The sequence below is a fragment of the Spea bombifrons genome, chromosome 11 (assembly GCF_027358695.1).
Source record: "Spea bombifrons isolate aSpeBom1 chromosome 11, aSpeBom1.2.pri, whole genome shotgun sequence".
Taxonomy (NCBI): Eukaryota; Metazoa; Chordata; class Amphibia; order Anura; family Pelobatidae; genus Spea; species Spea bombifrons.
Genome location: NC_071097.1, coordinates 16,172,727 through 16,189,087, shown reverse-complemented (window position 1 = coordinate 16,189,087; position 16,361 = coordinate 16,172,727). Strand labels below are relative to the sequence as shown.

General features: G+C 46.2%; 2 protein-coding genes across 5 annotated transcripts in view; both read left to right on the top strand.

Annotated features, from left to right (window-relative positions):
* The window catches only part of NDUFV1 (NADH:ubiquinone oxidoreductase core subunit V1), a 587,185-nt gene that overhangs the window by 439,082 nt on the left and 131,742 nt on the right, over positions 1–16,361 (top strand). The gene's annotated exons all lie outside the window — the stretch shown is intronic.
* On the top strand, positions 21–3,699 carry PGAP4 (post-GPI attachment to proteins GalNAc transferase 4). 4 transcript variants are annotated; one of them, XM_053450583.1, is made up of 2 exons: positions 21–68; positions 2,285–3,699. In XM_053450583.1, exon 2 carries the CDS (start codon positions 2,419–2,421, stop codon positions 3,643–3,645), a length of 1,227 nt encoding a protein of 408 aa, XP_053306558.1. In that variant the 5' UTR covers positions 21–68; positions 2,285–2,418; the 3' UTR covers positions 3,646–3,699. The 4 variants fall into 4 exon arrangements, with proteins under 4 accessions (XP_053306558.1, XP_053306559.1, XP_053306557.1 ...); XM_053450584.1 differs by lacking the exon at positions 21–68 and adding an exon at positions 126–193; XM_053450582.1 differs by lacking the exon at positions 21–68 and adding an exon at positions 144–209.

Here is a 16,361-nt window from a genome sequence, read left to right as displayed (position 1 = left end):
TGTTAGTAGGGGAATTATTGGTGCAGGCAAAAGAAGTTGCTATTGGGGGTGGAGATTGGTATGCAGACGTAACTATTCACAAGGGTGTGTCTTGCGAAGTAACAGCTACCGTATCCAGGAAGTGATAGATTGCAGACACTCATGAGGATCAGTACTCAGGGTGTGAAGCCGTTGGTGCCGGGTGAATATCGAGGTTGGAAGGCATTTTAGTAGGTTTTTTGGAGAAGGTAACATTTAGAAATGGGCAGTCGCTCTTGCGCCAACGCTGCTTTTCCAAACGTGATGATAGCGTTACTATGTATGTATTTGCCTGGCACTGGTGACTCGGCAGCGTTGTATTTCTAAACCTTTTTTTTTTTATGTTATTCGCCTTGTAATCACAGACGGTTGTGTAGATTATAAAGGTCCAGCCCAGTCATCTTTTCAACTTTTTTTTAACCTTCTTAAAACTCCGTTTTATTCAGTTAGGGATAAGTTCAAAGTTTTAACAGTTTCAGTTTGCTCTTTGCATCCATTGAGTGTAAAACCCCTGCACAGGTCCAATGGTGAAATTTGTAAGTTATGAGCCCTAACCCAGAAAATTGTGTTGTGACCATATTAACCAAAAAGCCTTCTGCAATTTTTACTCTGTGCTATTGCAATTCCTCTTTTTATACTTGCATAGCCACGCATATATATATATATATATATATATATATATATATATATATATATATATTTGTATAGTTCATGCAGAAGTATGGTCGATAACTAGTTTTACAGGTTAGGCGCTACTGAGGAGGGTTCAAAACCCTTGTTTTATGTTCAGCAATAATATCGTGCATGTAAAATGTAAAAATGGAACAAAATACTCCCTTGCATACTACACTATTTGTGGTTGGGGAGCTAAGAAGGAATATCTTTAAGTTGAATTCTAGTGTTGAGCGTTAGAAGGTGTTTGGGTACCTATCTTTTTTTGTTTTTTTGGTTTTTTTGTTTAAGTGTAAAATGTAGCAATGTATACAGTGTCAGAATCGTTATTGAGATGATTTAAAGGGACCCTCTAAACATAGGCACTTTAGCACATATAATACCGATGTGGTCCCTTTTAATATTTTTTAGCTTCCGTTACTCTGTAGGTGTCCTACTTGGTGGCACCTGTAGCACATGAAGCCGGTGTGTGAGGAGTGGTTGGCGAGAAGGGTGTCACCATGTAGCTCATGACCTCAGAAGTTATCAGGCTTGGACTTGTTGCTCGCCACTCGACTTTGAGCTTCCAGCAGGTCCGATTTAGCAGCTGGTACTGCTGCTCCATTCACAAATCCACACTCTGGGATGTCGGTTGAGGAGGGAGAGCATACCACCAGATGTGGCAGAACTCCAATACTCGCCAGGTTATCTCTGCCAAAGTCTCTCCCTTTTGCCCAGACTATTTAGTGATATATAGCTCCCCAACCAAACATCAGTAGACTTATTAAAGGGTGAAAACAAAGAAGACTTTGTTAAGGACACAGCCCTCATTAAAATATAATATCATCCACTCCCCCTATCCCATCCCAAAATAAACACTCCAGCCGTATTCCTGGCACCCTTCTTCCCACCCCCATGCTGTAGAATGCCCTGGTGTACGGGAAACTGGGTCTCCCTAAAAGAGATACCCCAAACCCTATAATCAAACAAAACCCTAATAACAAAATAGCTGCGTCGTAACACCTGGCAGGCTTTAAAAGTTTGTAGCTTGGAGTAAATTTTGCTAGTACACTTGTTCATTTACTAGATGTGTAAAACTGCACATTTGTCACCTACCAACATTATGTGCAAATGGACTATGGTTCTGAATGGTAGAAGAAGGGTTTATGAAGCACAGCAGGAGCTGGTGTAACATTTAGTAGGGTGTTTGGGAAAAAAAGTGGAGAAGAAGAGAAGGCATCCCACAAATACCATTGGCTCAGTGACCAGTTTTCCAAATAAGTTTATATTAATAATCCAAGATATAAAGTGGTTTAAATGTTTATACTGTATCTTTATGACAGATTCACAATATGATTAATTGAAATCTTTACCCATGTTAATGCTCCAAAAGATACCACCTTGTTATGCATTCCATGTGAGTTATGAACGTGTAATCCAGCATTGAATGGTTTTGTGGATTAACACAACATTGATAACAAAAAGTCATTTTGAGTGATTTCTTTCTTTTTCATTTCAATGCAGAGTCTGTGAAAGAAGTTAATTATGTATGGTAAGGACCCGCTACTTGACTGTAATTTTTAAAAGTTTCTTGTATTTTCTTTTTCTCCCCCAGGTATGCTGCTTGGCAAAAATACATTTGTGGTTAATGGAGCTTTGAAATGCATTGGTTTGAATTTCGTATAGATACCCAAAGGAACAGAGACAAGCAAACAGAGGCAATGGCCTTGTTCTAAAGCGGAATAAATCATGCGACCATCAGTCTTAGTCAACAGTCCTGTTTGCCACCTTCTTCTGATGTTTTCCTTAACCCTCTTCTTAGCCCCTTTCTGTTTCGATAGCCTCCTCTACTCTCCTCTCTTTTCCAGAAGCCTTCACCTGAGGCGGTTGAGCCGTGAGTTTCTGCTTCAGAACTTGCAGGCTGGAGCTGATGCTTTAATGTATTTCCAACAGCGAATATTCCCAGGCCTTGAGAATTCAAATGACGCTTACAATGTCTCCATTCCCTGTACCTATAAAGAATCAAAATCCCTACTCTCATCACCCTCCCCTGAAAGCATACAACTGGTCATCACCATTATTACAACTCGTCGTCGGCCTGAATACCATTATCTCCTACAAGTTGCACGTGGCTTTCTGGACCGGCTATCAGAATGTGGTAATGACTGCTCCAGATTTCAGATTTTTATTTGTAATGTAGATCCATCTCCCTCTTACCATACGGATGCATGCTTGCTCTCGAAAATACTGCCCTCTGTGGAGCACTACCTACATGATGAACAGGAGGATAGTTTCCCCAACCGATTTGAGCGTGAGAAGCAGGATTATGCTTTTTGTCTTTCGCGTACTTTGGATGCTTTTACACCAGACTATGTCTTGCTTGTTGAGGATGATGCTGTACCACACACCGATATTTTCAGGGCTTTCTTCCAGTTGGTGCAAGTGAGATTTACTAATGCACCTCTGGGAGGTGGTCTCTATGCCAAATTCTACCACCCTGAAAGACTGCAAGGATATCTGAACCCAGAGCCCATGCGGATTTTAGAATGGTTTGGTGTAGGCATCCTTTCGGGGTTCCTTATAAACTGGATATATTGCAATCTATTTCATAAGCAGAGATTTAGCTGGCACCTATTCTTGGCATTTTCTGCTTACTCAATGTTGCTGGCAGAGCTCATTGGACGTCATTATCTTCTGGAGCTTAGACGTATATCACCTGCGTTTTATAATGTGGTGCCTGCAACAGAGTGCTGCACGCCTGCAATGCTTTTTTCTGAAACCTCTGTCCGTAGAACTCTAGCATACCTTGAGGAAATCACATGTGAAGCAGGATATGCTAAGGACACTGCACTGTATAAAGAGCTGAGCAAACGAGGGGAGTGGGCATGGGCTATTGAGCCCAACATGGTGACACACATAGGATTATTCTCTACTCTCAGAGGAGCATCTGAAGGAGAAGAACCACTGTTGCTGTAATTAACATATGGTCTACACTGTTAACTCTGAACATAGTTCGTTGGCATTTGTGAATGGGTCGAATGAAGTTGTTTATATATTTTTTTTTATATATATATCATTTCAAAAAAACACAGAAATAATGGGTAATATCATATTGGATAAGTCTTGTACAGGGACTTCAAAACAGTAAATCAATAAGTAGTTAAAAGTTTCAAACTTAGATTTCAATCCTCCCTTGGAAGGTGATGAAACAAGCTGTAATTGTCCTGCCATGTCAAGTGTATCTTTGTATGTAATGCTATTTTTTTTATAGAGTATGGCAGATGTTAAGTTTATAGCAGTGCAAAATGTTTTTTTTGTATTAACTGAGGGTCACCATTGTGGGTGCATGGCACCTAGGCACACCAGAGATGCCCAGCAGGGTCAGGGAGAGTGTGAGCTTCAGTGAAGACATAGTTCTGCATGAAGTAAGAGAGAGGGGAATCTATTCTATAAGAGCTTCAATGATGATGTAAGAGTGAAAGTGTGTTACTTTGTGGCATTTGAGTGTGTTTTGCAATAGCATTGGTGAATATATGGCGATACCACCTGTGATTGTATGCCTGTTAAGTCTATTTTGGTGTATGGTGTAAGCATGAGTGTGCCTGTCAGTGTATGGTGTTAGTATAAGAGGTAAGCCTAGGGGTAGCAGTGTGAGGGAAATGTGTAAGTGTATGGTGTTAGAGTGAGTTTTTGTGTTGCTATGCGCATGTTTTAGTTAGAGGGTTGGTGCCAAAGAAATGCCACACCTAGGGGCTACTAACCTTAGGCTTTCCCTTTTGTATAACAACCTGCCGACCAGTTCTTTCACCTTGACATAAAGCCATAAAATAAAGTGTAGGTTTTTATCAGCATTAAGTGCAACAAAAATAAACAGGGGCAGTTAACCATCCGCTGCATTTCTCATCTCTTGGAAGGTGTTGTCTGTGTGTCAGCCCCAGAGCTGGTCTCGGTGCTATACAAAATTGTAAATGCATAATAAAGCATGTGATTTTATCCAGTCTACGCTATATATTTATCTCTTTCCTCATATACTGTCTGAGTATCTGTGGAAAAAGAACAAAGCTTTATCTGAAACCTATTTTAAGTGGAACTTTCTGGTTGTATTTATTACAATTTTGGGGACAAGAGGAGTTTTTGGAGAGATCATTTCCTGTCCATATTTAAAGAGTTTACATACTTTGCTCAAGACAAAAAAAATTATGACAAAATTAGGCATTTGACTGTACTTGTTTTTTAGTTGTTTATTAAATACTGTTCTGTTCCTGAGTAGATGTCAGGATTGGGCTGAGAGCGTAAGAGCAGAAGATAGTCCAAAGTGATGTCAGTAAGCAGTTCAATAGGTCAGGGGCAGGTGGCGATCAGAGTAAACAGTAGTCCAGGCAAGGGTCAAGTAACAGGCAAATGGGGTAGTCCAATAGGAAAGCCAAAGGTCATGTAACGGAAAATCCAATAGAGGATCTGTAGCAGAGTGAGGAGAGGAGGAAGCTGAAGTCCATAGACATACAGCAACCAAAGTTCTGGAACACTGAAGTAAAGTGTTCACAGTTGGAGGGGTTTTTATATTGTTGCAGGCATCTGCTCCTCCCCTGTGCTGAACAAGCTCCTTACTGGATTGATTACCAGGCAGAGGTGAATCCATAGCACCTGGTTCATTAGTTCTGTATGTGGCCTTCACTGGTGGATAGTTGATGGGGATTACAGGTGTTACCTCCCCTCCACAGGTGTACTGCATAATGTTGATGTTTGGGCAACACCTAGAAGTCCTCCCTGGGGTTTGCTGGAACTTTAGGCCGCGGTTTTGGCCTACCGCTATAAGAAGGCGCTACTACTACAGACTACGGCTTCGGCCTACTCCGCGGAGCTTTTGGACGGCCTGCAGTGACGGGGGGGATAGCTGGGGAGAGCAGGTAAGGGTGATAGGGCATGACAGTAGAGTTGATTAAGTCAGTTGCCCGTTTACACTACTAGTCAAACCTTTTAATTTGTGGGCAACACAAAATATCTTTCTATCTTTTATATATGCATCGATAAATATTGGTGACAAAACTAGGCATTCAACTGGACTTGTGCACAATCTTTTCCTGCAGTCCCCAGGGACACTAGTTAGGCTCCTCCATACTTTAGATAGGGCAGGACTAAAAACGTATATCCACTGCCTCCCTAGAATGACCTACAGTTTTAGTTTTTCTCCTGCCTACTACAGGTAGGGTGGACTCATCCTACCTAAAGTACCTGAACATGGGTTTGAGTCTATTTAGTCATTGGCAAGGTAGGGTACTGTTAAATTTTTGTTCTTGAATCGACTGTTGTCTGGGTGTTGTTGCATCTTTGTACTAAATCTGATCCTGATATTTCTAACCCCCCCTCATTGGAGGATAAGTCTAAGCAAGAGGGTGAATGCATATGCACGTACCACTTTTCTGGGTGTTTATTTTTTAGAATTTTTTTTCAGTTTTCTTCATTTCAATTCACCAATTTATTACATGAAATCCTAATAAAAATTAATTTTAATTCCAGGCTGTAATACAATAAAATAGGAAAAATTCCAAGGGGGGTGAATACTTTTGCAAGGCACTGTAAAATCCTGCAGGTTCTGTTCTCTGTGCCGCTCCAAAGGTTTGCCCGCCACTTCATGCCCTTTTAATTAAATTTTGGACTTTTTTCAGGACGGTTTTTAATCCAGATTATAACCTTCCACCATTAAGATTTCAGCCATCAGCGCCTTTTTGGTATATGAACTGTTCTCCTTATCCACGGTCAGATGTTTTTCTAAGGCTCTAGTCCTGCTTAATCCTCGTCCTATATCCAAGATGGTTCCTTGGGACCTTAATCTGGTGCTTTGTAGCCTCATGTTCACACCATTCGAGCCTCTTCAACAGTGTCTCTACATCTTCTGTTCCTGAAGACAGCATTTCTGGTAGCCATCACCTCCGCTAGACTCATCAGTGAGCTACAGGCCCTTTCCATTAAGGAACTCTTTCTGTGTTTCTTCACAGACAAAGTGGTCATTTCCACTACCAACCCATCCTATAATTTATATATTGTCAATTATTTATCATATCGTATATTATTCTTCATTGATAAATATTTATTTGGTGACAAAACCAGGCATTATATATAATATCGGGGGAATTCATTCCTGATCCAAGGGGCTGCATGCACCTTTCATCTGCCAGTGCCTGCCTGCTCAGGCCCAGTGCCCTACTACTAATACTACCTCTGCTTCTTTCTCACCTTTCTTACTCTGGGGAATCAATTCTTATTTTTGTCTAAAATGGAGGATCAGTGTTGTGGCTTTTTTATATATATTATATGTAGGAGGGATTGGTCTTGGGGCTGTGACCGTCTGCCAGTGCTTGGCCTGAGCTGCTGTCACCACCCCAGTGGAACTCACCTTGGTTCCTGCAGTTCTTGGGTCTTGCGCTCTCTCCTGCTCTATGCCTGCCTGCATTTCTGTTTGTGTAATGCTCCTAGGCACGCATGCACACACTGTCAATTCCTACTTGTATATCCCTTCAGGGAGCATGACCTAAGCAGGCGGTTGCTCCTGTGAGCTCCTGATTGCAGTTGTGGCTTGTTAGATACCACTGGATTGTTTCTACAGACTTTGCTTTCGTATAAACCTGCATAGTGGACTCCTCACCCGAACCTGACAGCTGGTCTATGCCCTGCCCTGTGTCTCCACTCTGGTGGATCAGTTCTTGTTTCTAATGTGAGGGGTTATTCAGTCTGTCTGCCAGTGCCTGCCTTGTGCCATGCTCTGCATCTGCAGCTCAATTTCCTTTCTTACTAAAATAGTAGATAGACTAATTTTGTGGGGAAAATTCACTGTCTAGTTCCTTAGGGCTGGATATGTGCCGGTGTCTACCTACTCCCAGTGCCATACTGCTGGATATATTTGTGTTACATGAGTGGTGTGTGTGCGTAAATATGTGTAGCTTTATACGTGTGCCAGAAGGTATGATGGAGGGAGAAGAGGCAATGATAGGTTATTTGTGGGTTAGAATGGCACTCACAAGCTGTTTGGGGGCAAAGGTGGCACATATTGCCAGGTGAAGTTGGGGGGCCCAGGGGCAATTTTCACATCTGGACCCTGTGGTTTCTAGTTACCCTCCCTGTTTAAAATGTGTTCTTTAAATGTACTGTATACATGCAAGCTTTGTTCCTGAAAAAAAAAAATGTAACTGAAGCTGTTCCCTTATGCAGTTTATATTTACTAACATCATGAGTGCCACTCTGGGTAAGTGCAAATATATATTATTATAACCAGTTTATTGTACAATAGGTTTCAAGACCACTAGCCATAGATTGTTACGTAGGAACATGATAAATTAATGTATTCTACACCAAACTTTTTTTTCTTTTACACTATAAATTACTTGTACCTGTCACGTACAAGTAGTTAAGAGACACTGGGGTCAGGTAGGACTCCAGGACAGAACAGGTATAACAAGCCGAGGTCAGGATTCCGGAGAGCAGGATAGTCGTATAACAGAGCCGAGGTCAGGATTCCGGAGAGCAGGATAGTCGTATAACAGAGCCGAGGTCAGGATTCCGGAGAGCAGGATAGTCGTATAACAGAGCCGAGGTCAGGATTCAGGAAATCAACGAAGTCAGACAAGCCAGGATCATACACAGGAATACAGAATCAGGAAACGCTATCTGGGCACTAGCACAAGGCATAGACAACCAACAGAAGGCAAGGTCTGATAGAACTGAAGAGGTTTAAATAGAAACCACAGAGGTGCCGAAACCGTACGCCGTGTTCCAGGAGGTCTGCCTCTCCTGCGCGGCAGTCCTGTAGACGACGGCGGAGGCGGCACTGTGTTGGAGGGAGGTCTCCCTCTCCTCCGTGGCGGCTCCGGTGCCCGTGCGTTGGAGGGGGGGTCTCCCTCTCCTCCGTGCCGGCTCCGGTGGCCGCGTATTGGAGGGGGGTCTCCCTCTTCTCCGTGCCAGCTCCGGTGGCCGCGTATTGGAGGGGGGTCTCCCTCTCCTCCGTGGCGGCAACGTGGGAGCCGGGGGCAGGTAAGTAACAGTACCCCCCCTTGAAAGGGCGACCACCAGGGCGAGAAGGATGCCTAGCATGAAACGCACGTATCAACCGTGGTACGGAGAGGCGTGCCGCAGGTATCCAGGATCGTTCCTCAGGACCGAGACCCCTCCATTGTACCAGGTACTGCAAACTACCCTGTTGTCGCCGGGAATCAAGAATTACCCGAGGAATCCTTCTTTCCGAAGCCCTCCTGGCAGTTTCCATAGTAGAATTCCCACCTCGGGTAAACCGGTTGCAGACTAGGGGCTTCAACAATGAGGCATGAAATACCCGAGGGATGCGGAGCGTTCTAGGCAGTGCAAGTTCGTACGCCACCGGATTGATCTGCCGTATAACTGGAAAGGGCCCAATAAACCGTGGGGCCAATTTCATGGACGGAACCCGGAGTCTCAGAAATCTAGTAGACAGCCATACTCTTTCGCCAGGCCGGTACGAGGGGTTGGGGGAACGCCTCTTGTTGGCCTGACGTTGCTGGAGCGAAGCCGCGTGTTCTAATGCGGAATGTACCGAAGCCCAGGTGGTACGAATAGACGCAAGTCTCTCCTCCAGATCTGGAACAGCTGAAACCGGTAATGTCTCTGGGAGGGATTGTGGATGGAGACCATACAGGCAGAAGAAAGGTGAAATCCTGGTAGATTCTTGGAGCATGTTGTTCCTAGCAAACTCTGCAAATGGCAACAGATCGACCCAATCATCTTGATGATCGTTGATGAAGAGACGTAGATACTGTTCCAGATGTTGGTTCGCTCTCTCCACCAGACCGTTCGTCTGCGGGTGATATGCTGAAGAGAAGGCCAACGTGATGCCCAGGGATTTCGCGAATTCACGCCAGAATCTAGCCACGAACTGGGTACCTCTGTCCGACACGATCTCAGACGGTACTCCGTGGAGCCGCACAATCTCCCGGATGAAGATGTCCGCCAGAGTAGAGGCGCTGGGTAGTTTCCGCAGTGGAATAAAGTGGGCCATCTTAGAGAAACGGTCGACCACCACGAGGATCACGGTATGTCCCCTGGACGGCGGTAATTCCACAATAAAGTCCATGGCCACATGAGTCCAGGGAACCGAAGGACAAGGGAGAGGTCGAAGAAGGCCAGCCGGACGAGTGCGAGAGGATTTGTTGGCCGCGCATCTCGCACATGACTGAACGAATGCTGTAATGTCTCTGCCCCAATGAGGCCACCAAAAAGTCCGTGAAAGTAGCTCCCTAGTGCGTGCCACTCCTGCATGTCCCGAGGTCCTGGCACCATGTAGAGTGCGTAGAATGGGTACCCGCAAACTGGGAGGGACGTACAGCCTCCCCGGCGGCAAGGAATCCGGAGCTTGACCTTGAGAACGAGTGACGCGATCCAGCAAAGGAGCATAACCCCGTAACCGAATGGCTGCAACGACCTTGGCAGAAGGGATGATGGGTTCTGGCTCTCTACTCTCCGCCTCAGGTTGCGTAAACATGCGGGACAGAGCGTCCGCTTTAGTGTTCTTTGAACCCGGACGGTACGTTAGCACAAACGGAAATCGGGAGAGAAAGAGAGCCCATCTTGCCTGGCGAGGATTGAGACACTTAGCCGACTCCATGTATTGAAGATTCTTGTGATCGGTCAGAATCAAGGTCGGTACCGAGGCCCCCTCCAGCAGGTGACGCCATTCCTCCAAGGCCAGGATAACTGCCAACAGTTCTTTATTCCCTATATCGTAATTCTTCTCGGCTGTAGAGAAGTGTCTGGAGAAGTAGCCGCAAGGGTGTAGTGGTCCGCTGTACGAAGCTCGTTGGGAGAGTATCGCTCCCACTCCAGATTCAGAGGCATCCACCTCCAGGACAAATGGTAGAAGCGGATTGGGATGCCGTAATACTGGAGTCGTCGTGAACTTCTCTTTGAGAAGAGTGAACGCGGACACTGCTTCGGAGGACCATTCAGACACATTGGCCCCTTTTTTAGCCAAGTCCGTTAGAGGGGCGACAATCCTCGAGTAATTCCGGATGAAGCGTCTATAGTAATTAGCGAATCCGAGGAAGCGTTGCAGAGCCTTAAGACCCGTAGGTCGTGGCCAATCTTTGATCGCCAGCACCTTCGATGGGTCCATATCGAAACCCTCAGGAGTAATCACGTACCCCAAGAAGGTCACCTTGCGGGTCTCAAAAACGCACTTTTCCAACTTGGCATATAGCCCATGCTGTCGGAGACGGCTCAGAACTTGACGGACCTGGTCGCGATGGATAGATAAGTTCTCTGAGTAAATCAGGATATCGTCCGGGTATACGACCACGAACTGCTGGAGAAAGTCCCGTAGACAGTCGTTAATAAATTCCTGGAACACCGCTGGGGCATTGCACAGACCGAACGGCATGACCAGGTACTCATAATGTCCCGAGCGGGTGTTGAAGGCTGTCCTCCACTCGTGACCGGCACGAATACGGACCAGGTTATACGCCCCACGGAGATCCAATTTGGTAAAGATTTGAGCCCCACGTAATCTGTCGAAAAGTTCCGAGATGAGGGGGATAGGATAGGAGTTCCGCCTTGTAATCCTATTCAAGCCTCTGTAGTCGATGCAAGGTCTCAGTTCTCCGTTCTTCTTGACGAAGAAAAACCCCGCTCCAGCCGGGGACGTAGACCGACGGATGAAACCCCGCCTCAGATTCTCCTCGATGTAGGATTCCATGGCCTGGGTCTCGGGAACAGACAAGGGGTAGACTCAACCTCGGGGTGGCATAGTGCCCGGAAGGAGATCAATAGGGCAGTCGTAGGGTCTATGAGGAGGTAACTTCTCCGCTTCCTTCTTGTCAAATACATCCGCAAACTCCCGATAATGACTTGGAAGAATCGTAGCGGCCATCTCCGAACCAGTAGACACCATGGCCAGTCGAATGGGTGAGTCACAGTGCTCCACGCAAGCTTGACTCCAGGACGTGATCTGCCCAGTTGCCCAATTGATGGTAGGGTTGTGCCTTTGTAACCATGAAAACCCCAAAACAACAGGAGTAGAGGGAGAGCAAATTACCAGGAACTGTAGATTCTCTTTATGCATCATCCCTATGGAGAGTGTCACTGGTACGGTAGTTCGGGTGACTTGTGGCGGATGAAGTGGTCTGCCATCAATGGCCTCAATTCTCACCGGCGTGTCTTTAGGTGTGGTGGGAATAAACTGCTGCTTGCAAAAATGGGCATCAATAAAGTTCTCTGTGGTTCCAGAATCCAGGAAAGCCTCAGTGCAAACGGATCCCCCCGGCCATGATATCCGAATTGGAACGGTCATCCGAGTGCTGCTAAAATCAGAGGACAGACCCAACACACCTAAAGCAGGTCCTCTAAACCACTCTAGGTGCGGGCGTTTCCCGACTTTTTAGGACAGGATCGGGCCCAATGTCCAGTCAGACCGCAATATAGGCAGAGCCCCTCCTTTCTTCGCCTGGCTTTCTCACTCTCAGACAAACGAGTAATTCCCAGCTGCATAGGCTCCTCACAGGTAACAGGAGACGTGGGTGGTGGTATGAACTGAGGAGCCAGACGCGGGAGGGAACGTACACTTCTCTCCCGTGCTCTCAGATTGTCTCGTTGCACCTGCCGTTCTCGAAGACGAAGGTCGATCTGGGTCACATAGGAGATTACAGAGTCCAGGTCAGATGGAAGATCACGAGCAGCAATCTCGTCTTTCAAAGTCTCTGATAGTCCGTTCAAAAAAGCAGCGATAAGGGCCTCGCTGGTCCAGTTCACTTCACCCATTAGCGTACGACATTCAATAGCATAGTCCATGAGGGTACGCTCTCCTTGACGGATGTTGAAGATGTTGTATATACTTCTTCTCTCTCAAACCAATACCACCAATTGATATGCGTGGAGAATAATCCGCTCTGCGTTGTGTATTAATGATAAATGTAATACCCCTTGTTACCTCCTCCAAGAACTAACATATAACCGTATCCCCTTTTCCAGATAATATATATGTCTAGTTCTACTAAGGTTTTCTACCCGATATTACAATAAAACAGCCAACCCAAGGTTCTTACCAGAGAGAGAGCTTTAATTAGAATCTGCCCAGATTTATGTTACAGCAAAGACAAAACCTGAGTTACAGTGATATACAGATGACAATCATTCATACCACTCACAAACATCCCATCTAGCTAATATCTGCTGCTAAGTGTGTATGCTGTGTGGGTGATGTGCCAAGGGTGAGACTCTCCAATCCAGTCTCCCTTTGTGTGTGTTTCTACAATGTCTTTTTAAGGGATTTCTCTATTGATGTGTAAATGAGGTCCCTGTCCTGTGTTCCCAAGACCCCACCGTGTGATGTTATTGACTTGCTATGTTTCCCATGCCTATCTCCAGGTGATGCATTTCCTTCCTTCTCTACATAGTGTATAGGTGTGATATCTTCTTACAGCTGTCTTTCCTGTTACTTCCCCCCTAAGTAGCTTGCAGCTATCATACATACATATATACACACAAACTTAATCAAGCACTTATTAATTACAGATATACATACTTTGTATTTACCCCAACAGAAGAGAGAGGATGAAGCAGTGGAACTCCTGCCTGGAACATCGAACACAGCACGTAGTGCGGCCACAAATTCGGAATAGGAGCGAACCGCCTGGGTACTCCTCTCCCACAGAGGAGATGCCCATACCAGGGCCCTGTCCGTGAGAAGCGAGATTATGTAACCAATCTTAGCCCGATCAGAAACAAAGGCATAAGGGTTAAGTTCAAAATGAATCTCGCACTGGTTGAGAAATCCACGGCAGGTCGCAGGATCTCCTCCATATCGCTGGGGTGGAGGAAGATTCATAGGAGCATGAACCACCGGCATCGGGGCTGGAGCTGGTACCGGCGGTGGAGCTACAGCCGGAGGAGCATGCACTTGTAGACCGGGATCTGTGCGTTGTAGAAGGGTCTGGAGTGCCTGGGCAAACTGGTCCAGACGATGGTCCATCTCATCCAGACGAGCCTCACAGGAACCCTGAGATCCTACCGAAGCGGGTCTCATGATGGCCTTCTGTTTCTGTCACGTACAAGTAGTTAGGAGACACCGTGGTCAGGTAGGACTCCAGGACAGAACAGGTATAACAAGCCGAGGTCAGGATTCTGGAGAGCAGGATAGTCTTATAACAGAGCGGAGGTCAGGATTCCGGAGAGCAGGATAGTCGTATAACAGAGCCGAGGTCAGGATTCCGGAGAGCAGGATAGTCGTATAACAGAGCCGAGGTCAGGATTCAGGAAATCAACGAAGTCAGACAAGCCAGGATCATACACAGGAATACAGAATCAGGAAACGCTATCTGGGCACTAGCACAAGGCATAGACAACCAACAGAAGGCAAGGTCAGATAGAACTGAAGAGGTTTAAATAGAAACCACAAAGGAAGTTCAAATCTCCCGCCAAAACTCATGACGTCACTTCCAATGACCGGGAATCACCACCATGATGAGTGTGGCGCAATCTCCCTTCATATATGCCTGCAGTTCGGGAGTTCACCACCAGAGTGCACGAGTGCCGAAACCGGACGCCGTGTTCCAGGAGGTCTGCCTCTCCTGCGCGGCAGTCCTGTAGACGACGGCGGAGGCGGCACTGTGTTGGAGGGAGGTCTCCCTCTCCTCCGTGGCGGCTCCGGTGCCCGTGCGTTGGAGGGGGGTCTCCCTCTCCTCCGTGGCGGCTCCGGAGGTCGTGCGTTGGAGGGGGGTCTCCCTCTCCTCCGTGCCAGCTCCGGTGGCCGCGTATTGGAGGGGGGTCTCTCTCTCCTCCGTGGCGGCAACGTGGGAGCCGGGGGCAGGTAAGTAACAGTACCACAGTCATATAACTTAGTTTATGTTCTCCCATTTGGCCATACTGGGGGGCATGCTGCCAGGCAACCTTTACATAAACAAAAAACTAAAACTAGTCCATCCACTAAGTTTGGTACCAGAAATGGCCATATCAAATTGTATGCTAACAGATTGTGAAGTGTGTAGGAAAGGCTATGGTATCTGGAATTTATGATTTTATGTCGTGCATCGTTGAGTTCAGATCTTTTGTGCATGCCCATTGTTGTGTTTTCAGAAGAAGCAGCCTGGGATGATGAAAGCTGAGTCTCAAAGCAAGAGTGTGTCAATTACAGGGTATGCTCAAACTATAGCTGACACATGACTGGAAAAAAGTAGTGCCACTTAGATTTTCTGCTTTGAGCAATAGTTCAAGCATGGCTCCCAACTGTCCCGATTTAGGCGGGACAGTCCCGATTTAGGGTCTCTGTCCCACCTGTCCCTTACTCTGTCCCGCCTGTCTAACTATATTTTGTGTAGTGCAAATATCAGATTTAATGTTAACTGTGCCTAAAATAACTATTGTGTACTATCACCTATGTGGGCTGCATGTGCAATCTGCATTCATATAGAAACACATCTATAAGATACATTTACCAAGAGGCAGGGGCGTAACTAAAAGCCTCAGGGCCCCGATGCGAGAATTTGTTAAGGGCCCCCCCACCCCAACCAATCTACCCCCTTCTCAGGCAATCTACCCTGTCCCTAGCCCCCCTTCTCACTATCTACCCTCCCCTTCACACTATCTACCCTCTCCCTACCACCCTTTGTGGACGCAAGGCCTCTGTCTCGCTGCTCTGCCGCGGTGTGCACGGCTTCACTGCTGAGTGCCGGCATATGATGTCATATGCCAGCGCTCAGCGTGAAGCGCCGGCACCCGAGACAGACGCCTCACGCTCCCACCACTGCAGTCGGGGCAGCGCCGAGGCAGATGGGACAGAAGCAGAGGCGACTCTAGAAACAATAAATAGGGGGCATTCATAATTTCCAAAAGTTATGTGCTATGGAATTATACTTTTGTTATTGGGCTAAAATAATACTTGATCATTCAACATGGGAAGCCTGAAGCCACAATTGAATGCGACTAATCCTTGAAATATTATAACACAATAAATAACTTTTCCACTAAATGATTTCAGGGCCTTGAACGTTTTGTCGCCTGAAGTCACTACAACTTCAGGAGGGCATTTTATCTCTGGATAAATATAAATTAAATAATTCCTACTGTAAGTTAAGTGCCAGGAAACAGATGACCAAACACACACACCAACACAGGCTCTGTCACCCCGACACACACACCAACACAGGCTCTGTCACCCCGACACCCAGACACACACACCAGGACAGGCTCTGCCACACCCACATCCAAACACACACACACACCAGGACAGGCTCTGCCACACCCACATCCAAACACACACACACACACCAGGACAGGCTCTGCCACACCAACACCTATACACACACACCCGAGGACAGGCTCTGTTACACTGATAACCAAAAATACACAAACAGCAGGACACAATCTACGTCACAGACGTCTACATCAGGATGGATTTTTCACACTGCATTGTCGTTTATACCCCCCTTAGTGTTTTTGCCCCTTGTGTATTGATGCCCCTGCTGCCCATATATATTATTAGCCCCAGTTGCCGATAGCAGGTATAGATCAACACATTCACACAAACCAAGCTTTGCATGTATAGATCAACTGAAATTCACTTGTGATCTCAGCACTGAAGGTATATATCAAACAGAATCAGACATACAAATCCTGTATTTGCAGGTATACAATAGTATATGAAAAGTAGCATTGCAGGTATAGATCAAATAAATACATGG